The 21,384-nt window shown below is 43.5% G+C and overlaps 1 protein-coding gene across 1 annotated transcript; it reads right to left on the bottom strand.

Annotated features, from left to right (window-relative positions):
• Nucleotides 1-19,601: 19,601 nt before the first annotated feature.
• LOC110683216 lies at nucleotides 19,602-21,384 on the bottom strand. Its single transcript, XM_021859564.1, has 4 exons — nucleotides 21,274-21,384; nucleotides 20,911-21,129; nucleotides 20,547-20,816; nucleotides 19,602-20,451 (listed from the first exon to the last, which is right to left on the bottom strand). The coding sequence occupies exons 2-4, from the start codon at nucleotides 21,007-21,009 to the stop codon at nucleotides 20,143-20,145; spliced, it is 678 nt and encodes a 225-aa protein (XP_021715256.1). The 5' UTR covers nucleotides 21,010-21,129; nucleotides 21,274-21,384; the 3' UTR covers nucleotides 19,602-20,142.

Here is a 21,384-nt window from a genome sequence, read left to right as displayed (position 1 = left end):
ACCCGAAATTGTTGTATGAGATCGAAAATCACCTTTCTGAGAGGCTTCGAGCTCTTTCGCTGCTGAAATATCTCTGGCGCCAAGAATTGACTCTGTCGCCAGACACTGGGATCTAGCGCCAGGCGCTAAAAGCTATTGCCAGACGCTAGATGTTGTCATCTGGCGCTGGAGTAGGGTCTTCCCTATTCTGCTGCACCTGTATTTATTTTTTACTATAGAACTTTGCTAATCTCATTAATTATCTTAGGGTTGACCTATGGTTTAATGTCGCTTGACTCATTGACTTGACACGACTCAAGGTATAAACTTGACTCACTGTGATTGACTCGAGGTTGACTCGACTCGAAGTGAAATGACACGTGTTGATTAAGGGATTTTGCTCCCACCAATCGGAATGCGCCACGTGGGCCAATCAGGTCCTGCCAAGTGTCCTCCAGTTGGAACTGTCAGGGTTTGCCACGTGGCACACGCCTATTTGTCCACCCTGGACCTATTATGTCATGACACGTGGCATCCTCCATGCCTAATGGAAAAACCGGCCACCTAGGCCCAACTTCCAAGGGAAGCCCAATCAGCCCTAGGTTAACCTAAACCTAGGATTGGCACGTTTCCCAAGGTTATAAATACCTCCCTTAATCCTCATTAAGGGGGATGACGCACATTAAACACTCTCACCTAGAGAGACCTAATTACTTTTCCGCATTAATTACTCCTTAATCAAGTACTAACTTGACCGTCGGAGGCGGATCTCCAATCGTCCGGAGCATCCATTTGTTTTGCAGGTACAGGCGTCCGGTTCCAGTCTCGGAATTGTAACTCTCCCGCAGGACATCAGAAAACCCCGAAACATTTTGGCGCCGTCTGTGGGGAGAGTACTTCTGAGATGGCATCCACGTCTGCACCGACTCCTGAAGAGAGGCGTCCCCTAGACGACCCTCAAGTTCAGTCGGACCATGATACTGAGGAAGAATTTGAAGTTGAAGCTCACACAGCTTCAGACGGGACCCTAAGGGCCCGACGCACCCGTCATACCGAAAGGAGGGAACGGGAACATCTTCAAACTGGACTCAGTGATCCAGCCGGCGCACCGCCTGTTCAGCAGCAGCCGGCTGATGGGTCTGCTCCCATTACAAGAAACGAACTCATGACCTTCATGAGGGGCTTCAAGGGAGAGATTCAAGAGTTGCTCAACAAGAAGCCGCCTGCTCTGGCCAAGGAGCAGTCGGCTAAGAAACCTTCCTCTTCAGGCAGGAGGAAGCCTGTTCGAGGGCGAGAGGCGACTCCTCATCCTAACTCTAGGAAGTGGGAGTCGCCTGTCCTTGATTTCACAAAGTACCGCTTTCCTACTCCAGGAAAGAGGAAACCTGTTCGTCATATTCAGGCGGACGGATCGAAGAAAACATACACAGATGCTCGGCTATTGCTAGAGCAGAAAAAGAATGACCGATTGTCAGAGTCGGCCTCTACTTCAGACTTCCAAGACAGTCTACGCAATACCTCGATGAAGTATACTCAGTCGCATCATGAGAGTCAGTCAGGCGGCACCTCCCGTCAGTCCGGCTTTCATAGTGACCAGGCGGTACCAAACTTACCATTTGTACCACAACAACAATATTTTTTGCAGCCACCTCTGTTTGGTGGGCATGCAGCAAAGAATGTCCAACCTATGGACTGGCAGCTATGGTTGCTTAGACTTGGGGAACAGCCGTCGGCCTTCTCCAAGGAAATTGCTGAAGCCGCTCGGCCAAAGTGAAAAATGTATTAGTAGGCGCCTATGATGGCACTACTAACCCAGAAGACCATTTGATGGCATTCACCAACCTAATGTACCTTCAAGGGTTGGATGATCCCACTTGGTGCAAGTGTTTTCCAGCAACTCTCAAAGGAATCGCACAACAATGGTTCGGCAACCTGCCGACTGGTTGTGTGAATAACTTCAGGACGCTTGCTTACTTATTCACCTCCAACTTTGCCATGAACATACCTGCGAAAAAACCAACCCTTGATTTAGGAACGATTCAGCAGGGCGAGAAGGAGGGGCTTCGTTCTTACATCAGGCGATTTAACCTGATGAGTACAGATTAAAGGGTTACCGGATGAGGTAGCCTATACTGACTTTTTCAGAGGTCTCAAAGACGGGTCGACATTCAAATTTGATTTGGTCCGAAAGAGGGTTGCGACTCTTCAAGAGGCCTTGGTTGAAGCGGAAGCCTATATACAGACGACTGATCTTTGTAATACAGGAAAACAGTCGGACGGGAAAAGGTTCGACAAAAGAGAAGGACGACAGAAACAATCGTCGAATAAAGATGAGAAGAAGAGAAAAGAGGTCTGGGCGGCTGATTCCTCTAAACAGCCGGCCCAGAAGAAGAGGAAAGAATTCAAACCATACTCCCCAAAGTATGCGTTTAACAAGGATAGCCAAGCTATCCTAAAGGAAATCAAGGGACGGATCTCAATTGAGAAGCCAGTCCCCATGAAGGGTTCTGCGAGCAACCGGAACCAAGAAAAATTCTGTGATTATCATGAAGATGTTGGTCATCACACCAACGAATGCATCAGTCTCATGCGGTATCTGGACCGCCTAGCTGAGCAAGGCGATCTTGACTCTTATGTCAAGAAATCTACGGGGAACACTTCCTCGAAAAAACAGTCGGCCAAAAAGAGTCAACAGGCCGACAACTCTGATACAGATGATGCAGTCGTCTACACAATTGCAGGCGGCTTCTCAGGAGGCGGCCCCACTATTAGGGGCAACAAAGACAATATCAGGCGACTAGACGTAAATTCCGTTCACCAAGAGCGGCCCTCCAAATATTCATTTCCTGAGATTGTCATCACTGAAGAAGATCTAGGAGGGGTAAGGGGGCCGCACGACGACCCTATCGTTATTGAATGTAAAGTGGCCAACCAGAGAGTTGGCCAAATCCTTATAGATACCGGATGCTCCTCAGATCTTATCAGTAGCAAATGTCTGTCAAAACTAAAATATCAGACTGATTGCATACATCCGGCATCTCACCCTTTAGTAGGGTTTGGAGGAGGAGGAGTCCACCCAGTGGGACAAGTGGATTTACCCATCCGCCTGGGTGAAAAAGGGGAAGGACGACACATGGTAGTCCGGTTCCTGGTAGTAGAAGAACTCTCGGCCTACAACATGATTCTGGGACGACCAACCCTGAATAATTCCAAGGTTGTTATAATCCCATCTCTTATGTTGCTCAAGTTTGAGAGGGATAATGGGACAGTCGGGTCCCTAAGGGGAGATCAGAGGATGGCCCGAGAGTGCTATCTCTCGGATATCAAGCCCACTGTTATGGGCGCAGGGTCAGGTGGTGGAAAAACAGACCTTGACAATGTCAAGGAGAGTGCGCCTGTTCAAGAAGCAGGCGGCAAGAAGAGAAAGGCAGCCCAGACGGGGGCCGCAAGAAAAGACAGAAAATAGCAATCATTGGCAGAGGAGCGGTCAGATGAATTCCTCCCTCAGCCGGCTGGTGAGCATACAAACCTGATCTTAGACGACTCGCGTCCTGACCGAATAGTCAAAGTTGGGACGACTACTCTGAGAATTCTGGGTGACGACTTTCACAAACTATTGAAATAATACAAGGACATCTTTGCATTCGAAGTCCACGAAATGCCAGACATTAGTCCTGACCTGGCGGTACATAAACTGACTGTGGATCCGAAAAAGAAGCCGGTAAGGCAGAAGAAGCGAAACTATGGCGAAGAAAGAAGTCAGGCGGCAGCCGCCGAAGTTAAAAAATTACTTGATGCAGGGTTCATTTGGCAATGTTACTTCCCAGACTGGGTTGCGAATGTGGTGCTTGTTAAAAAGCCGAATGGCACCTGGCGAATGTGTGTAGACTACACAGACTTAAACAAGGTGTGCCCCAAAGACAGTTACCCTCTGCCTAAAATTGATAACCTGGTTGACTCAACAGCCGGCCATGCTTTGATGAGCTTTATGGACGCCTACTCTGGTTTCCATCAAATTCCTTTATGGAAGAAAGATCAGGAGAAGACGACCTTCGTCACTGATCAAGGGTTATACTGTTACACGGTCATGCCGTTTGGTCTGAAGAATGCCCCGGCCACCTTCCAGCGAATGATAAACACTGTGTTCTTTGATCAGATAGGGAGAAACGTCGAGGCATACATTGATGATATGATTGTCAAGTCTAAGCTTCAGATAGATCATCTGTCGGACCTCCGAGAAACTTTCGCCACACTCAGGCGACACCATGTCATGCTCAATCCCAAGAAATGTGTATTTGGAGTTGAGTCTGGGAAATTTCTCGGATTCCTTATCAATCAGAGAGGAATAGAGGCGAACCCTGAGAAGGTGCAGGCGGTCATTGACATGCAGTCGCCTCGTACAGTCCGAGAGGTTCAGAAGTTAACAGGTTGTCTGGCGGCCTTGGGAAGATTTCTAAGCCGATCAGGCGACAAATCCTTATACTTCTTCCAGGCCATTAAGAAGAAGGCAAGGTTTGAATGGGGGCCGGATGCTGAGGCGGCCTTCCAGAAATTGAAAGTTCACTTGCATTCCTTGCCGAGGCTGGTCAGCCCTTTGCCCAAAGAAGTACTCTACATGTACCTGGCCGTCTCTGATCATGCGTTAAGCGCTGTTCTTCTTGCTGAAAGAGACGGCTATCAGCTCCCAGTGTACTTTGCCAGTCATGTACTTAAAAATGCCGAACTGAGGTATTCCTTAGTGGAGAAATTTGGTCTTGCACTCTTCATGGCTGTTAAAAAATTGAAGCCCTATTTTTGGCACATGCAGTCGACGTGTATACAGATCAACCTATCAAGCGGCCACTGACTACCATGGAGTCGTCAGGCCGGATGATCAAATGGGCCATAGAAATACAGAGCCTCGAAGTTACTTTCGAGCCTAGAAAAGCAGTGAAGGGGCAAGCCTTTGCTGACTTTATTGTTGAGATGACTCGTCCCCCTGATTCTCGAGATCCAGACCAAGTCTGGAAGGTATATGTGGACGGAAGCTCTACTTCAAATGGTTGTGGAGCAGGCGTCATATGTCAGTCGCCAGAAGGCGACAGGTACGAGTATGCTCTACGCTTCAGTTTTCAGGCCTCAAACAATGAGGCAGAATATGAAGCTTTACTAGCCGGAATCCGCATGTGCAAGGCGGCAGGGGCACGAAAGATAGACGCCTGTTCCGATTCACAATTGATAGTGAGTCAGTATAATGGCGAATACGAAGCAACCCATCCGGCCATGATCAAGTATTTACAGGCGGTACGACAAGCAGTCGGATCCCTTGAAGATTTTCATCTGACTCAAGTGCCGAGATCAGAAAACAACCAGGCGGATGCACTTTCAAAATTAGCATCATCCGCCTCTTGTGATACTCCTCGAACTGTTTTTTGGGAAGTAATGGAGAAGAGAAGCATCGAGGAAGACCCTATTGGAATCCTAGACAGAAGCTCAACCTGGATGGATCCAATCAGGGCATATCTGACAGACGGTACCCTGCCGGATGATCATCACCAGGCGGCTGCGCTGAAAAAACGGGCAGCCAGTTTTGAAATGATAAGGGGAGAACTTCACAAAAGAGGGTACCTTCAACCCTACTTAAAGTGTGTCACTCCAGAAAAGGGACAAGAGATACTAGACGATCTTCACTCTGGTTACTGCGCTTCCCATATAGGCGGTAGGTCGCTTGCTCAACGGACAAGGCGGCAAGGCTACTTTTGGCCTACTTTAGAAGCAGATGCAATGGAGATGGTGAAAAAATGTGACAAGTGCCAAAGGTTTGGCAAACTAATTCACGGTCCGGCCACTGACCTCACTACAATTCATAGCCCACTACCGTTTGCTAAGTGGGGCATGGATATTCTGGGTCCCTATACGCCTGCTACAGGCGGAAGGAGGTACATACTTGTTGCAGTCAACTACTTCACTAAATGGGTGGAGGCGGAGGCTGTAAAGGGAATCAAGACGAAGGATGTAATTTCATTCATCTGGAAAAATGTCATCACTCGGTTCGGGGTTCCCATGTCTATGGTTTTTGATAATGGTCCCCAATTTGAGACGCCTGTTCTCAAAAGCTGGTTGGGTGACCAAGGAATTGCACACCACTTTGCATCAGTCGGCCGTCCACAAGCAAACGGCCAGGTAGAAGCCTTTAATAAAATCATCTCAGACGGTCTCAAGAAAAAGATTGAACGAGCAGGCGGCCTATGGGCGGATGAATTACCACATGTTCTCTGGGCCATTAGGACGACTGAAAAACGGGCGACTGGAGAAACTCCATTTCTCCTAACTTATGGTGCGGAAGCTGTTCTTCCAATTGAACACTACGAGCCGACTCTTCGAGTAATGCTACATGACGAAGAGGCAAACTGGGAAGCCATGCGCCTGGCATTAGACTCACTCCCAGAAAGAAGGGGCAATGCTGTCTTGCGCCATGAAATTTACCGCCTGAGAATGACCAGATCATACAACAAAAAAGTACACAGGCGTCCACTCAAAGTGGGGGATTTTGTACTTAGAAAAATGGAAGCAGTTGGTAGGGCTAATGAGTTTGGCAAATTAACTCCCAACTGGGAAGGACCCTACCGAATCTATGAAGAGGTCAGGGACGGTACCTACCGTCTGGAAACACCAGACGGCCAACCGTTGCCTCGAACCTGGAATGTAGATAATCTTAAGAAATATTTCTTTTGAATGATGTAAATAGTCGAGGGCTACTTAATAAAAGATTGCTGTTTCATTCAATTTTGTACTAAGAGGGGCAGGCCTACTGACAAACAGTCGGCTACTCTCCATGTTTAATTTTCATTTTTACTTAAGAGGGGCATGCCTACTGACAAACAGTCGGCTACTCTCCATGTTTAATTTTCATTTTTACTTAAGAGGGGCACGCCGCTTGTTCCACACAACTGGCTACACTCCCATAACACAGTTCACCAAGAACTATCAAAGGCTCATAGATAAAATGATCAGACCAGGCGCCAAGCCAACTGATCCAAATATAAGTTCAATTCGACCTGTCCCAACATTATAGCAGGCGTCCGACGGCATCCATCCGGATGAAATTCGTCGCAGAGAGCAGCTCCCTTTTGGGTGGAACATTGTTCTATAAAATCATTACACGACACCTATACGACTGTCTAACCAAGACAACCACGTAGCCGTTTCCCGGACAAGGATACCCCTCACTTAACTACCTAATGAGGTCAAACAAGTGTTCGCAGTAACCATCCGTGTCAACCAACCGACTGAACTACTTGGGATAAGAACAGTCGGTATCTTATGAGTTAATAGCCAACAAACATTGGCAAATAAAGGGGAGCAACCGGTACCCACCGCTTGAAACCTCTACTACTCAGTTACTCGGCGACTAGGTAACAATCATGTTTACTTGGTCACTCCTTAAAAATTTAGTATGAGACTAAAAAGGTGTTCATACAGCGCCTGTTCACACTAGATTAAATGTGGCGGGGAACAGTCGGCCTGGACCGACTAGAGTCTCTAGCCTTAAAAAAAAAAAAAAAACAAGGCAGGTAGGAAACCACCTTCCTACTTGGATCGCTTAAAGTGGCCGACTGATCGCTTAGCCTAGAAACAGACAACCAGTCGTCCAGGGGCATAGGTGGCGTGACTAACTACCTCGTACCTGTCCGCAACTATCGGCCATGCAAAACAGTCGGTATAAGTATGCAATTGGATATCAGAGTTTCGATACTTAACAAATTCAAAACGAAACAAGTAGGAACTGGCATAAACATTCATACCCCCGGCCCCTTGGCCGGGTAAAAGATACAAAAAGAAGCCGGTCATTAAGACCGGCAAAATATTCAGAACCCCGGCCCCCTGGCCGGGTAAATAGAAACAAACGACACGCAGGCCGTGAAAAGAAGACATAAAGCTTAAGAAGAGGGCAGATCTTCAATAGTAGCAGCTGCCGCCTAGTCAACACTCTTTTTGCTGGACTCGGCTTTAGCTGCATCCTTCTTCGATGCATCCCCCCCAAGCGGCACAAGCGCCACTACCGGCTCCTCCTCCTCCAACGCCTCGTCCTCAGCAGCCGTCAGGATCTCTTGATTATATCTATCAGAGCACTGGCGGTACGTTTTTTCCCAGGAGGAAAAGTCGGCATTGGGGAAGAGGTGGCCCCAGGTCAGGCGCTGGATCTGAGCAGAGTCTTCCATCATCTCTCGGACCAGCTCCTTCTTTTCTTGCTCGGCCTTTGCCGAGAGCTCCTGAGTAAGACTCTTCTCCTGGGTCACCAGGCGTTCCTTAACGTGCGCCAAGGATTTCTCCAAGGTGTCGTATGAGGACATTTTTTGGCGAAGAGGTCTCAGCTCGTCCTTGAGATTGTTGATGGTCGCCTCCAACTCATTATTTTTCTTCTGGGCCGCCTCTAACTGAGCCCGGATAGCAGAAGTAGCCTACGCCTGATAATAAAGAATATCAATTGTCAAAACCTCATTTTGGGCAATTTGAAACATTGCCTTATCACAGTCAGAGGCGGCCATAGCCTTTGCAGCCTTTACCTCTTTGTTCTTCCTGTCAAGCGGCTTGCGAAGGCCGTTCACTCAGAGTAGGGCCTAAGTAAAAGGGAACAGGCGTCAGTTCTCAAACAAAAAACAGGCGTCCTGGAATTTAAATAACCAAAAATATGCTAAGTATACCTCAGCAAGGACCCCTGCAATCCCGTCTAGGTCAAGGGTGCCGACACCCCTGACCGCCTCCCTCTCAGCCGGAGGGACGGCTTTGATCATAAACTTGGCCACCTCGACCAAGTCTGGCTCCTGAGGGCCGGCTGCATCAAGCATAAACAAACAAGTTAGACCTAGTAAAGAAGGGAGCAAGTCTAAATTCACAAGAACAGCTTCATACTTCTAGGCGGCCCGATTGGAGTTTTAGAAGGAGTGGACGACTGTTTCTCAGCCGCCGCATGTTTCCTGGCAGCACCAGGTGAGCCCGCAACAGTCGTCCTCCGGGTCTTGGAGTCCGGCTGTTGGGAAGAAGAGGCTCTTGGAGTGCCCGTCTAAAAAAAAAAAAAAAAAAACACTCGATCAGTATATGCATAAACCCAACTCCAAAAAGAGAGTGAAAGGTTCGGAGCTCACCAAGGGCGCCCCCTTGTTGGGGGAGTCGGTTGAGGATTGTTGCATGATGGAGGCTCGCAACATGGCCGCCGCAGTCTTGGAGGCGGTAATTTTGCTCATGGCGTCAGCTGCAAGAACAAATAGCAAAGTTAATAAAAAGTCATAACAATAATGCATGGAAAAACAGAGTATTCGACAGGCCGGCTACCTCTTGAGCACCGACTGCTGAGGCCACAGGCGGTCAAAAAGTACTCGTCATAGAGCCATTTGAAGCTCGGGACGCAGTGCAGGGGTACCTGCTCTCGTACCCCTGTAGTAGAGTCGACCCTTGACTCTACTTTAAAGAGTCCTTTATCCAGGATCTCTTTCTTAGCTTTGGGGGGAACAGGCGGCATGTTGCGGCCGCCTGCAAGAAGAGGCGGATTCCTGTTCCACCTGTTGAAGCGCTTAATCAGCTCTATGTCTGAACTTTCAATGATAAGGAAGGTGCTTCGCCAATTCTTCCACTTGTTTGCTTTACCTCTTGTCATGAGGTAGCCTCTGTGGCTCGTCAATTGATACCAGCCGGTACCGCCTGCCTTAGGGGTCCGGCTGAGGTAGTTCATGTGTGCGAAAGCCTCGAAGTTTGGCTCCACCCCGTGCAGTTCGCACCCGGCCACATAGCCGAGTACGTTGACCCAGGTTTTTGGGGCTAACTGCCATAACCCCAACTCATACCCATCCAAGATCCGCTGAACAGCCGGATGTAGTGGGAAGCGCAGCCCAGCCCTGATGGCCGCCTCGTAGCAGCCAAAGCAGGCGCTATCATAACTAGTACCAGCCGGCCAGACGACTGTGTCTTCTGGATCCGGCACAAAAACTAAAAAGTCGGGGCCCATTGTGTGGTTCGCAATAAAGCTCCCCACTCTCTCTTGCATGGCCGTGATCCGGCCCCGTGGGACAGTGCAGTAGTAGGGGGTATTTTGCTCTCGGTAAGAGGCGGATGGCTCCGCCCAATTGTCCCCCTTCTCAACTGCGTGAGAAAGCCTCGCCTCTTGTAGGCGGCTGTTTTTCTCTTCTGTGTCCAGCGAAGCATGACCAGAAGAGCTAGACTCGGATTCGTCCTCTGACGAGTCCGAAGAGGACGACTCCTCCCCTCTCCCAGAGGGGCCCGCCTTCTCTCCTTCAAAAGGAGCAGGAGAGAATGTAGACTTGTCAACTGTAAAATTGGAAGGGGTCACTTTGACTCCTCCCTCAGAACTGTCGGCTTTCAAGCCGCTTTGGTTCACTTCCACATCTGGCGCCTGGTCAGATGTTTCACTAATCGGCACCCTGTGGGAGGAGCCGTCTGAGTTCGAAATCCTAGCAGTTCTTTTTGTTCTGGCCATCATGTTCTGCATAGACACAGAGATAGTCGGACTTTGTATAAAGGGCAAAGATGGGTCCGGAAAAGGGCAGGCGGCACTCCTAGTCCTAGATTCAGCCGTCCACGGTGACCGGCTGATCACTAACCTAGGTTGTGTCGTGTGCTTCCGTGGTGCCATTTCAAAAAAGAATAAAATAAAGAGAAAATTAAGAGTAAGAGAACCGACGGTTACCTGAACGAGTGAAGTTGACGGAGTTCTGGAAATCCTGTGTAGTCGGCTTGTCAGAGCAGGCGGTAGCCAGAAAGGGTCCGAAATGTCAGAGCAAGTTCAGGGGTCTGAATGTTCTCTCTAAAAAGTTCTCAAGTGTGAAAATGACTGAAGTCAACACACCCTTATATAGGCGAAGTGAGAAGGCGAAAGGTCACTTCCAAAATTCAAAATTTGGGCGGGAAAATCTCTTGGCCTTTCGCCGAGTGACACCTGTAGCAGACCGTCGCCTATCACGGTGCGACACCTGTCACAGGTAACACGTGACCAGTCACGTGCCACCTGTGAGGGGCAAATGATTAGGGGATTTTGCTCCCACCAATCGGAATGCGCCACGTGGGCCAATCAGGTCCTTCCAAGTGTCCTCCAGTTGGAACTGTCAGGGTTTGCCACGTGGCACACGCCTATTTGTCCACCCTGGACCTATTATGTAATGACACGTGGCATCCTCCATGCCTAATGGAAAAACCGGCCACCTAGGCCCAACTTCCAAGGGAAGCCCAATCAGCCCTAGGTTAACCTAAACCTAGGATTGGCACGTTTCCCAAGGTTATAAATACCTCCCTTAATCCTCATTAAGGGGGATGACGCACATTTAACACTCTCACCTAGAGAGACCTAATTACTTTTCCGCATTAATTACTCCTTAATCAAGTACTAACTTGACCGTCGGAGGCGGATCTCCAATCGTCCGGAGCATCCATTTGTTTTGCAGGTACAGGCGTCCGGTTCCAGTCTCGGAATTGTAACTCTCCCGCAGGACATCAGAAAACCCCGAAACACGTGTGACTCATGACCCGTGTGTGCATTGTATTATGATTGTACGACTCGAAAATGCAAAAAATTTCCGTCATTTGTGGAGGGTACCGACTTTCTCCTGAAGAAGAAAGACGCAAAAAAGAATCGAAGTGAAGTTTTTGAAGGTGCATATTGAATGAGTTTAGTCAAATGTTGTTTCTCACAGTACAAGGATTGTAACATCTTAAACTATCCTAGTTGACTCGATAATGAAAGTATTTAGGTAACTTAGGCACGGAGGCTAAGCACTTCATACTTCGATGTAATGATGATTATGAGTGATGTTGGGCATTTTGACATGACAAGGCATGCTTTAGTGTTATGTTAAGATTTCATGACAAAGGGTTCCTAAGAGGAGTATATTTGGTCACGTATCTGTGCGGTGTGTGAAAGTGATTCTAAAGTTAGGCCACAAGGGCTAAGTGCGTGGAAAGATATTATTTGTTAAAAGAGTCAAATGGTGGTGACTCTTAGGCTAGGTAAGCTAATGATGTAGGGATCAAGCCCCCAAGTCTAGCTCTACATGGATAGGGATGAGCATAGGAGATCCCTTGATATGATAAATTATGAATGTAAATATGAATGCATTTTTATTACGGCCGCACCTCGATGTGAGGTTGCCTACGTATCCGTTAGGAATCAGGCTGAACGTAGCTCTAGCCGAACCTCGCACAAGTGTACGTATACCTCAAAAAGGTCTTTTAAGGATTGTAACGTGGTTAGGCTAAAGGTTAAAGAAGAAGGGGATAAAAAGGCTCAAGACCCTAGATAAGCCCCCACGGTGCGCAACCTTGCTTTTGGATCTTTATATTTTTATGCTTGAGTTACTATTCTTTTTTAGCTCTTTTTTTTTTTGCTTTATTTATTTCTGCTCTCTTTTTTTTGCTTTTGCACTTTATATTTTTATAAGTGTGGGCAATCTCGATCATGCGGTCTATCACTCACTTGACATTCATGTTTCTCAGGCACGGTACCGAGCACTCGATAAGAGACGCAATCTGAGACGTGTTCATATCAAAGACATGTTTATGTCAATGACATTGGAACACTTGCCCTTAGTTACACTTTTATTATTTTCTATTTCTTTTTTATTTATTTTGATCTTTTGAAATCACTCAAGATTTTTAGAATTGCATAAGTTGCACACTGTCCCATCCCAAGGTCAGGTAGATGTGGGTTGAAAAAAGAAAGGTCTATCGTTAGACGAGGCTCAAAGTGGTTTATGAAGAAATGATTGCATATTTGAAGGGTGAAAGGTAATATGATGTGGCTACAAGGAGTGCCTCAAATCATTGGTATACCTTGTATTTAATTCGACATGGATTTTTTTTTTAATGCAATATAATGAAATAATCATATGTAAGAGAATAAATGCTCATTTTATTAAAAAGGGAAAAAGAAAGAATCTACAAAATTAATCTAAGGGAAAAGAAAGGTGCCTATGCTGAACTTATTGGGGAAAGGGTAAATAAAGAAAAAAGAAAAAAGATGCCATGAAATCTCGTCGTTGAAGCTCGCCTCTTGTCTTGTGTTGTTTGCTTTATCATCACTCGCTCTTCTTGTTAACTGGAGGTATGGGAAGCTTGTTATTATCAATCAAATGTTGGATAGCCTCCTTTAGTTTCCAACAGCTCTTAGTAGCATGACCCCTATCTTGATGGTACTTGCAGTTCACATTTGGATTCCAACTGGGCAATCTTTTCTTAAGTGGGGGATCTTGAAAAGGTCCAATAGGAGTAATGATTCCCTTGGCATGGAGTCGATCGAAAGCATCATCGTAGCTAATTCCAATAGGGGTAAAATCCTTTTTTTGTTGCTTTCTAAATCCTAAGATCTCATTAAGGTCGAAAGTACCAACACTGTTGCTAGAGTAGGTGTTTTTAGAAGGAGAAGGATAGTCGTTCTTCTTCCCTTTACAACCACTGTTACTATCGTTACTAATCTTGGCCTTCTTGTCGCGCGGAGGAACATGAAGGAGATTTGAATCAATGAAGTCTTGAATACGATCCTTGAGGGCGAGACACTTTTCAGTAGTGTGACCGCGACCTCTATGGTATCGACTATAGGAATTTGGATCCTAATTGGGAAAACGTTTTTCAAATGGAGGGTCTTGACTGGGACCAATGGAGTGAATATGACCTTGATCATGAAGACAGTCAAAAGCTTCATTGTAAGTTATTCCTATTGGGGTGTATTCTTCAATGGTCCGTTTTGCCCGTGGCTTAGGAGAATTGAGTTCTTCATTAAACTCTTGGCGAGGATTTTGTTCGATGACCATCACCCGATTTGCTAATCCTTCTACCACGTTCAAGAGCATGGCAATGACATCTTGCAGTTTCCGAACGTCCTCTTTCAGATTTGACGAGTGTTCCTTGGTATTATCTAAGAAAAGACTTTCATCCTCCTCAATCATGGCCACTTCATTGAGAGAGGTTATATAAGTTGTCTCGATCATGGGTTCTCCTACAGGTGTGATAAGAAGTGATGGATTGAAGGATGTTTGATTTTCTTCGATGGCTAGAATCTCGGAAGTTTCATTGTTATCGATCAGATCTTGAATAGCTTCTTTGAGTTTTCAACACTCCTCAGTGTCGTGACCCTTTCCTTGGTGATATTTGCAGTGCTTATTAGGATCCCACTTGGGAGGCCTAGCTTCTAGAACTGGATCTTTGATGGCCCTATGGGCATGACTAGTCCTTTGTGGTGTAGCTTCTCGAAAGCCGTTTCATAACTCATACCAAGTGGAGTGAACACTCTTTTTAACCTTTGGATTCGCGATTTAGAGGTGTTCGTAGCATGCACCTCATTAATGGGAGAGGAAGAAGGATGGTCGTTCTTCTTTCCTCTCGCATTATTATCTTTCAAAAGGTCATCTTCAATGTCAATGCCTATATTATAGACAGCCTTGAAAGTATTCAAATTGTGTTGGTACTTTAAGTGCCTTGAATACTTCCCTTGGAGATTCTTGATAAACATCCTCATAGGTTCTTTTTCAGTGGGAGCCTTGACCATATTAGCGGAAGTTTCCCTCTATTTGTTAAAGAAAGAAGTGAACCCTTCGTTTTCTTTTTGTTTTAACATCTCAAGTTGTCTGTGGTCTATTTCGTCTTGGATGTTGCACTTATATCTATCTATGAAAGCGTTTGCTATGGACTCCCAGGTGGAGGTTTTTTCTTTCTCGAGAGAAAAGAACCATTGCTGGCAAACGGTCTCAAGAGATAGTGAGAACAGAGAGAAGAAAACCTTCTTATCGATACCCTTAATGTCTATTATAGTTTCAAAAGCTCTTAGATGGAAGTAAGGGTTATCTGTTGCCTTGAATTTAGGGATGTCAGTGGCGTTGAACTTATGCGGAAGAAGTTCCTTGTCCAACGAGACCCCTTGTGTACTCATACCCTGAAATTTATAGTCACTAGATAGCTTTCTCAAACTTTCTTGCATGAGGTTCATTTGTTGTTGCTTCACAGGGTCATCAATTTTGAGGGTTAAAGCCTTTAACACCTCAGTCACGTCATTCAATTGATTCCTAAGCTCATTGACCTCTTCTTGACTTGCCATTATCTTTTTAGCCTTCCTCTTTTGACGAATTGGTTTATCAAAAAGTGAAACTCGAATAAAGAGGTTGTCCTTGATTAATCGCCCTTCTCTCCTCGACCAAGTGTTGTGGAAAAGGAATTTGGGGATATTCATTGTTATTTATTTGACTCAAACTTTATTCAACATGCAATGGATGGAGGAAGTGAAGAAATATTGGAATAGAATGTGAAGAAAAATGATGTGGATGGAGGGATATGAAGAAAGATTGGTATAGAATGTACCCCCAACTCAAATGACGGAAAAGACCGACTCATGCATGAACCTAAGACACGGTCATGGTGACATATACTCAAAGTGTGTGCTAAGACTAGTGAGTGTAGGTGATATGATAAGACTCCTGTCATGACCATGTGGCTAGACTATGTGACTAGACTCAATTAATGACTCGACAAGGTGTTATTGAGAGCAAAATTTAGCCGACTTAATTAGCAAACTGGTTAATTAGACAAAAAATGATGACTCGATCAATAATCCGAACTATCGTCAAAACGGCAGGACTGGCGTCGCACTGTGTAGTGTAGCGCCAGACAACAGAGCTGTCGCCTGGCGCCACACTCCACAGAGTGGCGCTACAGTCCAGACTTTGGCGCCAATGCTGGAGCTTCAATCCGAGACTGTTTTCGGTGTTATTAATCAACAGGGTTATGCCTAAAGTCGTACTAGGTCAATTCTGATTAAAAAATTAGACTTTATTTACTTAAATTAATTGATTAATTAATTAGGCAAAGTTCTTTAAGTCATTAATTTATTAAATCTCAACACAAGTCAAACAAACGGTTAAGAAATCATCGTATATGCACAACAAATAATGCACAATTAGTCAAGTAGGCACAATATGATGCAATGAGTTTGCAACCTAACCATGGCTCTAGTTCTCTAAAGTTCGGGATATGGTTTAGTCAATAGAGGGTCCATGGTTAATTGTCCGGATGCACCGCGCGGAAGCCTAACCGTGAAGGGTTGGCGCGAGTGGATGGGACACCGCGAGTTTTAGAAAAACTCGCTTCCATGGTTTGGTGAATTCAGCATTCTCGGATGTACCCTTTGTTGCTCAGAGCGTTCAATCAGGTAGATGGAGCATGAATTCCCAGAGGATTATGTCCATATGTAGAACACATATGGGTTTCAAAAAAGTGAGAAAAACTCAATCAGGAAGTAGGATCGAGCAAACAATACAAAAAACTGGTCGAAATCAGAACGCATATTTCTGGCTCGGTATTGGAAGAATTTTGCGCCAGCAAACAGAGATTGGCGCCAGGTTTAGCTGTAGCGCCTGGCGAGCCTGTCATCTGGCGCTACAATTAAATGTATGGCGCCATTGCTCTGGTCCCTGACGCTAATTCCTACATGCCTCAGCAGCTTTCTGTGCTCGATAAAATTTTCAAGTTTCGCGCAGTGTTATTTCGGTCCTAGTTGTGAAAGATATTTCTTAAATTTCCTACGTGTAAAATCCTATGTTTTAACTCATTACAGATGGTCTTTCCAATGAGATCTTTTTTATGCATATGACAATAATTTAATCAAAATTACGCACATGAAATACTTAGAACGTTTCGAGTCTCATCCACTCATTCTAAATCATTGCCGAAACAAATTCAGGAATTAAATAGAAATCCTCCCCAGTGGAGTCGCCAAAAACTGTAGGGAATATTTCAAGCATCAATCCCCTAGCTTGAACCCCACTGTGATCATACACTAAAGTACGGTGGCGTCCAAAGGGAAAGAAGATAGAGCAAAACAGTCGCCAACAAGTTTTAGGAACTTGTAAACCGTTCACGAGGTGAAGGTTAAACCCCTTAACGATCAAAGAGATCGTCAACTCCATAAGGTCTTGAACCAAATAGGGTTCGGGGATGAAGGTACAAATCCAACCTAAAAGAGATTGAACCTGCCTTAATAATAAGCCTCTACTTTATTCTGCTCGTATTCATGTGCGCTTTTTGACTAACATACAATCAATAGGATTAACCCTAAACCTGTTTATCTACGTTGGTTGAATATTAATGCACAAATAAAACTATTATTGGCGATCACTTGAATTATAATCACATTAACCCTAAACAAGATTACTAATTATCTTATATAAGCGTGATTACAAGTACTAATTCCCTTTAAACATGCATAAAGGCGTGATCAAGCAATAATAATAAATAATATTCATCAAGCAACATAATAAATAATCAATAATAATACATTATAATAACAATCATGATAATCATAATCATAATTAATAATCATAAATCATGTTAAAGCATAATAATAGCAAGATCCTAGGCATGATACTAACAAGATTAATAACAAACCCTAGAACGTCACTAAACAATAAAAATCAAAGCTTTAACCCTAACATGATAATAACAATCATAAATATTAGGAAAGAAAATAGAAGGCATCATACTTTTAATCATACTTAATATTAAAATTACCCTAGACATGATACTAGGAATCATAATAACAACCTAAGCATGAACTCTATATCATAACATCAATTAAACCATTAAATGTACTTACTTGGATGCCTCGTACCTCTTTCTAATAACAAAATACACACGTTAGTAACTTCAAGGAAAATAATAAACAACAATTAAATTAAATAATTGAAAGAGAGATTAGGGACCAAACCCTCAGAAATTAAACCTTTCACGTCTAGGGCGAAGGCAACTTCGAATATGGCTAGGTGTATCTAGATCTAATGAATGCAGAATTTTGTATGTAAAAGGCTAGTTTAGAATAAGAAAGAGAAAGAGAGAGAGTAATCAAGAATCTTGATGAGAGTTGGTGAAAATAGATGAGAATAAGAATTGATAAAAATTAGAAAGAATAAGAATTGATGATTGTTGATTGGTGAGAATTGATGAATGAAAACGGAGTTTTTACGACATTATTTATAAAGAAAATCAGCCAAAAAACAGAGTTCTGGCGCACATAAAATCTGATTAGCGCCAACGCTGGCTATTGGCGCCAGGTGCCAATCCTGCGCCAGGCACTACAGCTGACGTTTGCACTGATTCAGAAATTCACGCGTTTTCTTAAAATCAGATAAAAATTGTCGTACAGGAAGATAAAATTGTATTTCCCGAAAAAAATGTTCTTTGATTTTAATTAAAACTCTGAAAAGTCAACAAAAGTCAATTTATCAATGCTAATTGAATTAAGAATGAAAAGAACCTTCTAGAAGAATCTAGAAGACTAAAACCATTCCTAATTACATTAGGAATGATAAATCTATATTAGGCCCTCCCCTAGATCATTCGGCCGCATATAAGGCTCAAACCGGGCCCAGTTCAGTAAATTGGTCATAACTTCCTCAATATTCATCGGAATTGGGCTTATAATATATCGTTGGAAAGCTCTGGTCAAGCCCCATCCAACTACACTTCTATTGTACCCATATCATGGACTAAACAAACTAGATTGGCTGTTTTCTTAAAATAAGTTTTTAAAAACAGAGAGAAGAGAAAAGAAATTAAAACTATCCGCAACACTAAACTTTCCACACTTTCACTTCATTCGATTATGATTCGACGTGAAAGGTACTCATCACTGGGTTTGGTTTTGGGGAGATACAAATGGGTGTCTACAGAAGCCTCCACTTTGACTGAGTTTGGAGAAACGAAAGTTTCGAAAACAAAAGTCAAAGTATCGATAGGGACGGAGAATGATTCAGAACGTTCTGCGATCCTAAATCACTCTTGCAACGCCGATACCTGCAAACTAGCGTTAGTTAAACAGATAAAAGAGTTAAGAAACGCGTATTTTGCACCGTCGAGCACACATCTCTGAAAGTAACCGATTTGTTACCGAATTACTGATTTTGATGACCTCCTGCCAAGAGAATGCCATCCCTCTTGAAAACCGCTACACTTGTAACTGCTTCCAATATTGAAGACTGCTTCACTTGAAACGATCCTCCTCCGCTTTGATAATATTCCACGTCCAAGGGAATACTATCGAAGATTGCTTCGCTTGAAACAATCCTCTTCCGCTTTGTGACCATCTTCCACGTCTAAGGGAACATGATCGAAGACAACTTCGCTTGAAATCACCTTCAATTGTTTGTGACAACTCTCCACAATCTAGGGAACGCCACCTTGCTATTTCGATGTTCACTCGTCTCTGAACAAAGAGCTTCTTTTTTATATTATTTTGATATGTTCACGCTCTCTGAACAAAGAGCTTGATAGTTTGATAATGATGTCCTTACTATCTTCATAACTAAAGGTCCCAGCTTCAACCTTAACCTTCATAGTTTCACCTTCGAGTAATGAAGATAACAAACTATTCAAAGACCCACACTTCTGAGACAAGTTTTCCAAAGCATAATCCATAAGAAAAACTTTTTTTGGATTGGTGTTGGACTCTTTTGTTTCGTGACCACTTTCAACTACTTTCAGTTTATCTTGCATGTTTTCTTTGGCCGCTTTGTTGTTATCATCGTTCTTATTTTATATGAATTCATAATCAATAGTAAAGCAAATCTATTCAACAATTTGCTATATTTATATGGCAAACTATATGTAAATTGTTACAAAAATAATTTACCTTGTCATGCATGAGTGAAACCAAGTCTTTCGGCCATTGGGTAAATGTACCGTGAGCATGCTTAAGTTTCTTGATGACTGAAGAAGGAACTGGAACCAAGAATTCTTTGAACTCGTCAAAAAAATCATCAACACTTACCCTCACGTGATCCGGAAGAAGGTTACTATGATGATCAAGGATTAACTCCGGATGATATGTACCTTTAGCGACAATGACTTTCTCAGAGTCATTTTTCAACAATGATAGCCGACATGGAACCGGTTCCTTACAAAGATAGAAAAAAAATCATTATTTAAAAAAATAGAAAACTGAGTTACAAAGTTAAAAGTATGTCGTAGTCATAAATCATTAAAAAAAAAAAGGTAAAAAATTTAAAATAACAAAGTTTTGGATACCTGTATGTTTGCAAATGGATCATCACCCACTGATTGGCAACTACTAGGGTTTTGTTGAGTCGTCTGGCCTATGTTATTCATTTCCATCAATTCAGTTGGAATTCGAATACCAATCTATTTAGCAAATAACATAAACTTCTCTTGAACCATGGAATCCATTTTAGAATCCATCTCCTGCATAGTCTCCTCTCGTACCCTCCAAGCTACTCTTGCCTCTAATTCTTCCAGCTCAGCATCTCCGAATTCCCTACCCCGTCGGCCACTACGCCTCTCTCCGGATCCCCATACAGCTTTAATGCCAATTCCACTGCCAAATGCTATTGCCCGACCATTACGATCTTTTTTCCCAAGGGCACGAGATAAGATGTCATCATGCCTATTAGGAACAAATTTTCCATCAACTTGTTGCTTTCTCCAATTATCCTACACAAAGACTTCAAGTTAGAAAACTTTGGTTGCAATACATAAACTTAACAAAATATATTCAAAATTGAAATAAAGACTTATTATATACTTACAATGGATTCTTTCACCTCTCTTGTTTTCTCATCCGGCAAATAAGGATTTCCCTTATCATCTTCTATTGATCTTGCTAGAAGCCAAGCATATGTCCTATCCGGCAAACTAGACACAACCGAAGAACAAGATGAAGTACTGGATGCTGAAGATGCTGTGGGAATATACCCTTTTCTACGCCATACAATATTCATTTCACCATATGATTTGGCTCCTAAATGGTGAGGGTATTCGTTGAAAGACTGGCTTTGTCTTGCCTTCTCACTGATTTCCTATTTTCACGAGCATAAATGAAGATTAGTACATAAGAATCCGTTAACAAAGTATTAATAACTTGCATGATCATTGATATTAATACACACAAACCTTAAAATCATTTGTACTATGCTCCTCCACAAATGTTTTCCACATATCCTCATATATGAAATCATAGAGTACATACAGCATTCTTTTCTCCTTCGGCATATTCCTGGTACATGTGATCCAACCACTGACCAATTTTGTTTTAAAATCTCTCCAAGTTTTATCACAAGTGCGTAGGACCTTTTTTTTCTTGTCTTCATCTTCTTCGATTTGAAACTCTCTCTACAAAAAAAAAATTAAAAAAATAAAAAAAAAAAGTTAGTAAATAATTTCATCATATTCAAATAAATTGTTTTCATCATATTCAAATAATGTCAAAATGATCATATAATAGTATAACATTTAACATTTAATAGTGAATATTACCTTAACATCTTCCCACAAAGTGTCTTTTATTCCTTGTGGAACTTGATTCCAATCTTTATACAATATAGACACCTTTGCACGGCTTATTTCACCAAGATGACTTTTGTATGC

This window comes from Chenopodium quinoa, unplaced genomic scaffold, assembly GCF_001683475.1.
Source record: "Chenopodium quinoa cultivar QQ74 unplaced genomic scaffold, ASM168347v1, whole genome shotgun sequence".
Lineage (NCBI taxonomy): Eukaryota > Viridiplantae > Streptophyta > Magnoliopsida > Caryophyllales > Amaranthaceae > Chenopodium > Chenopodium quinoa.
The sequence above is the reverse complement of the archived record's forward strand: the minus strand, read 5'-3'. Positions and strand labels throughout refer to the sequence as shown.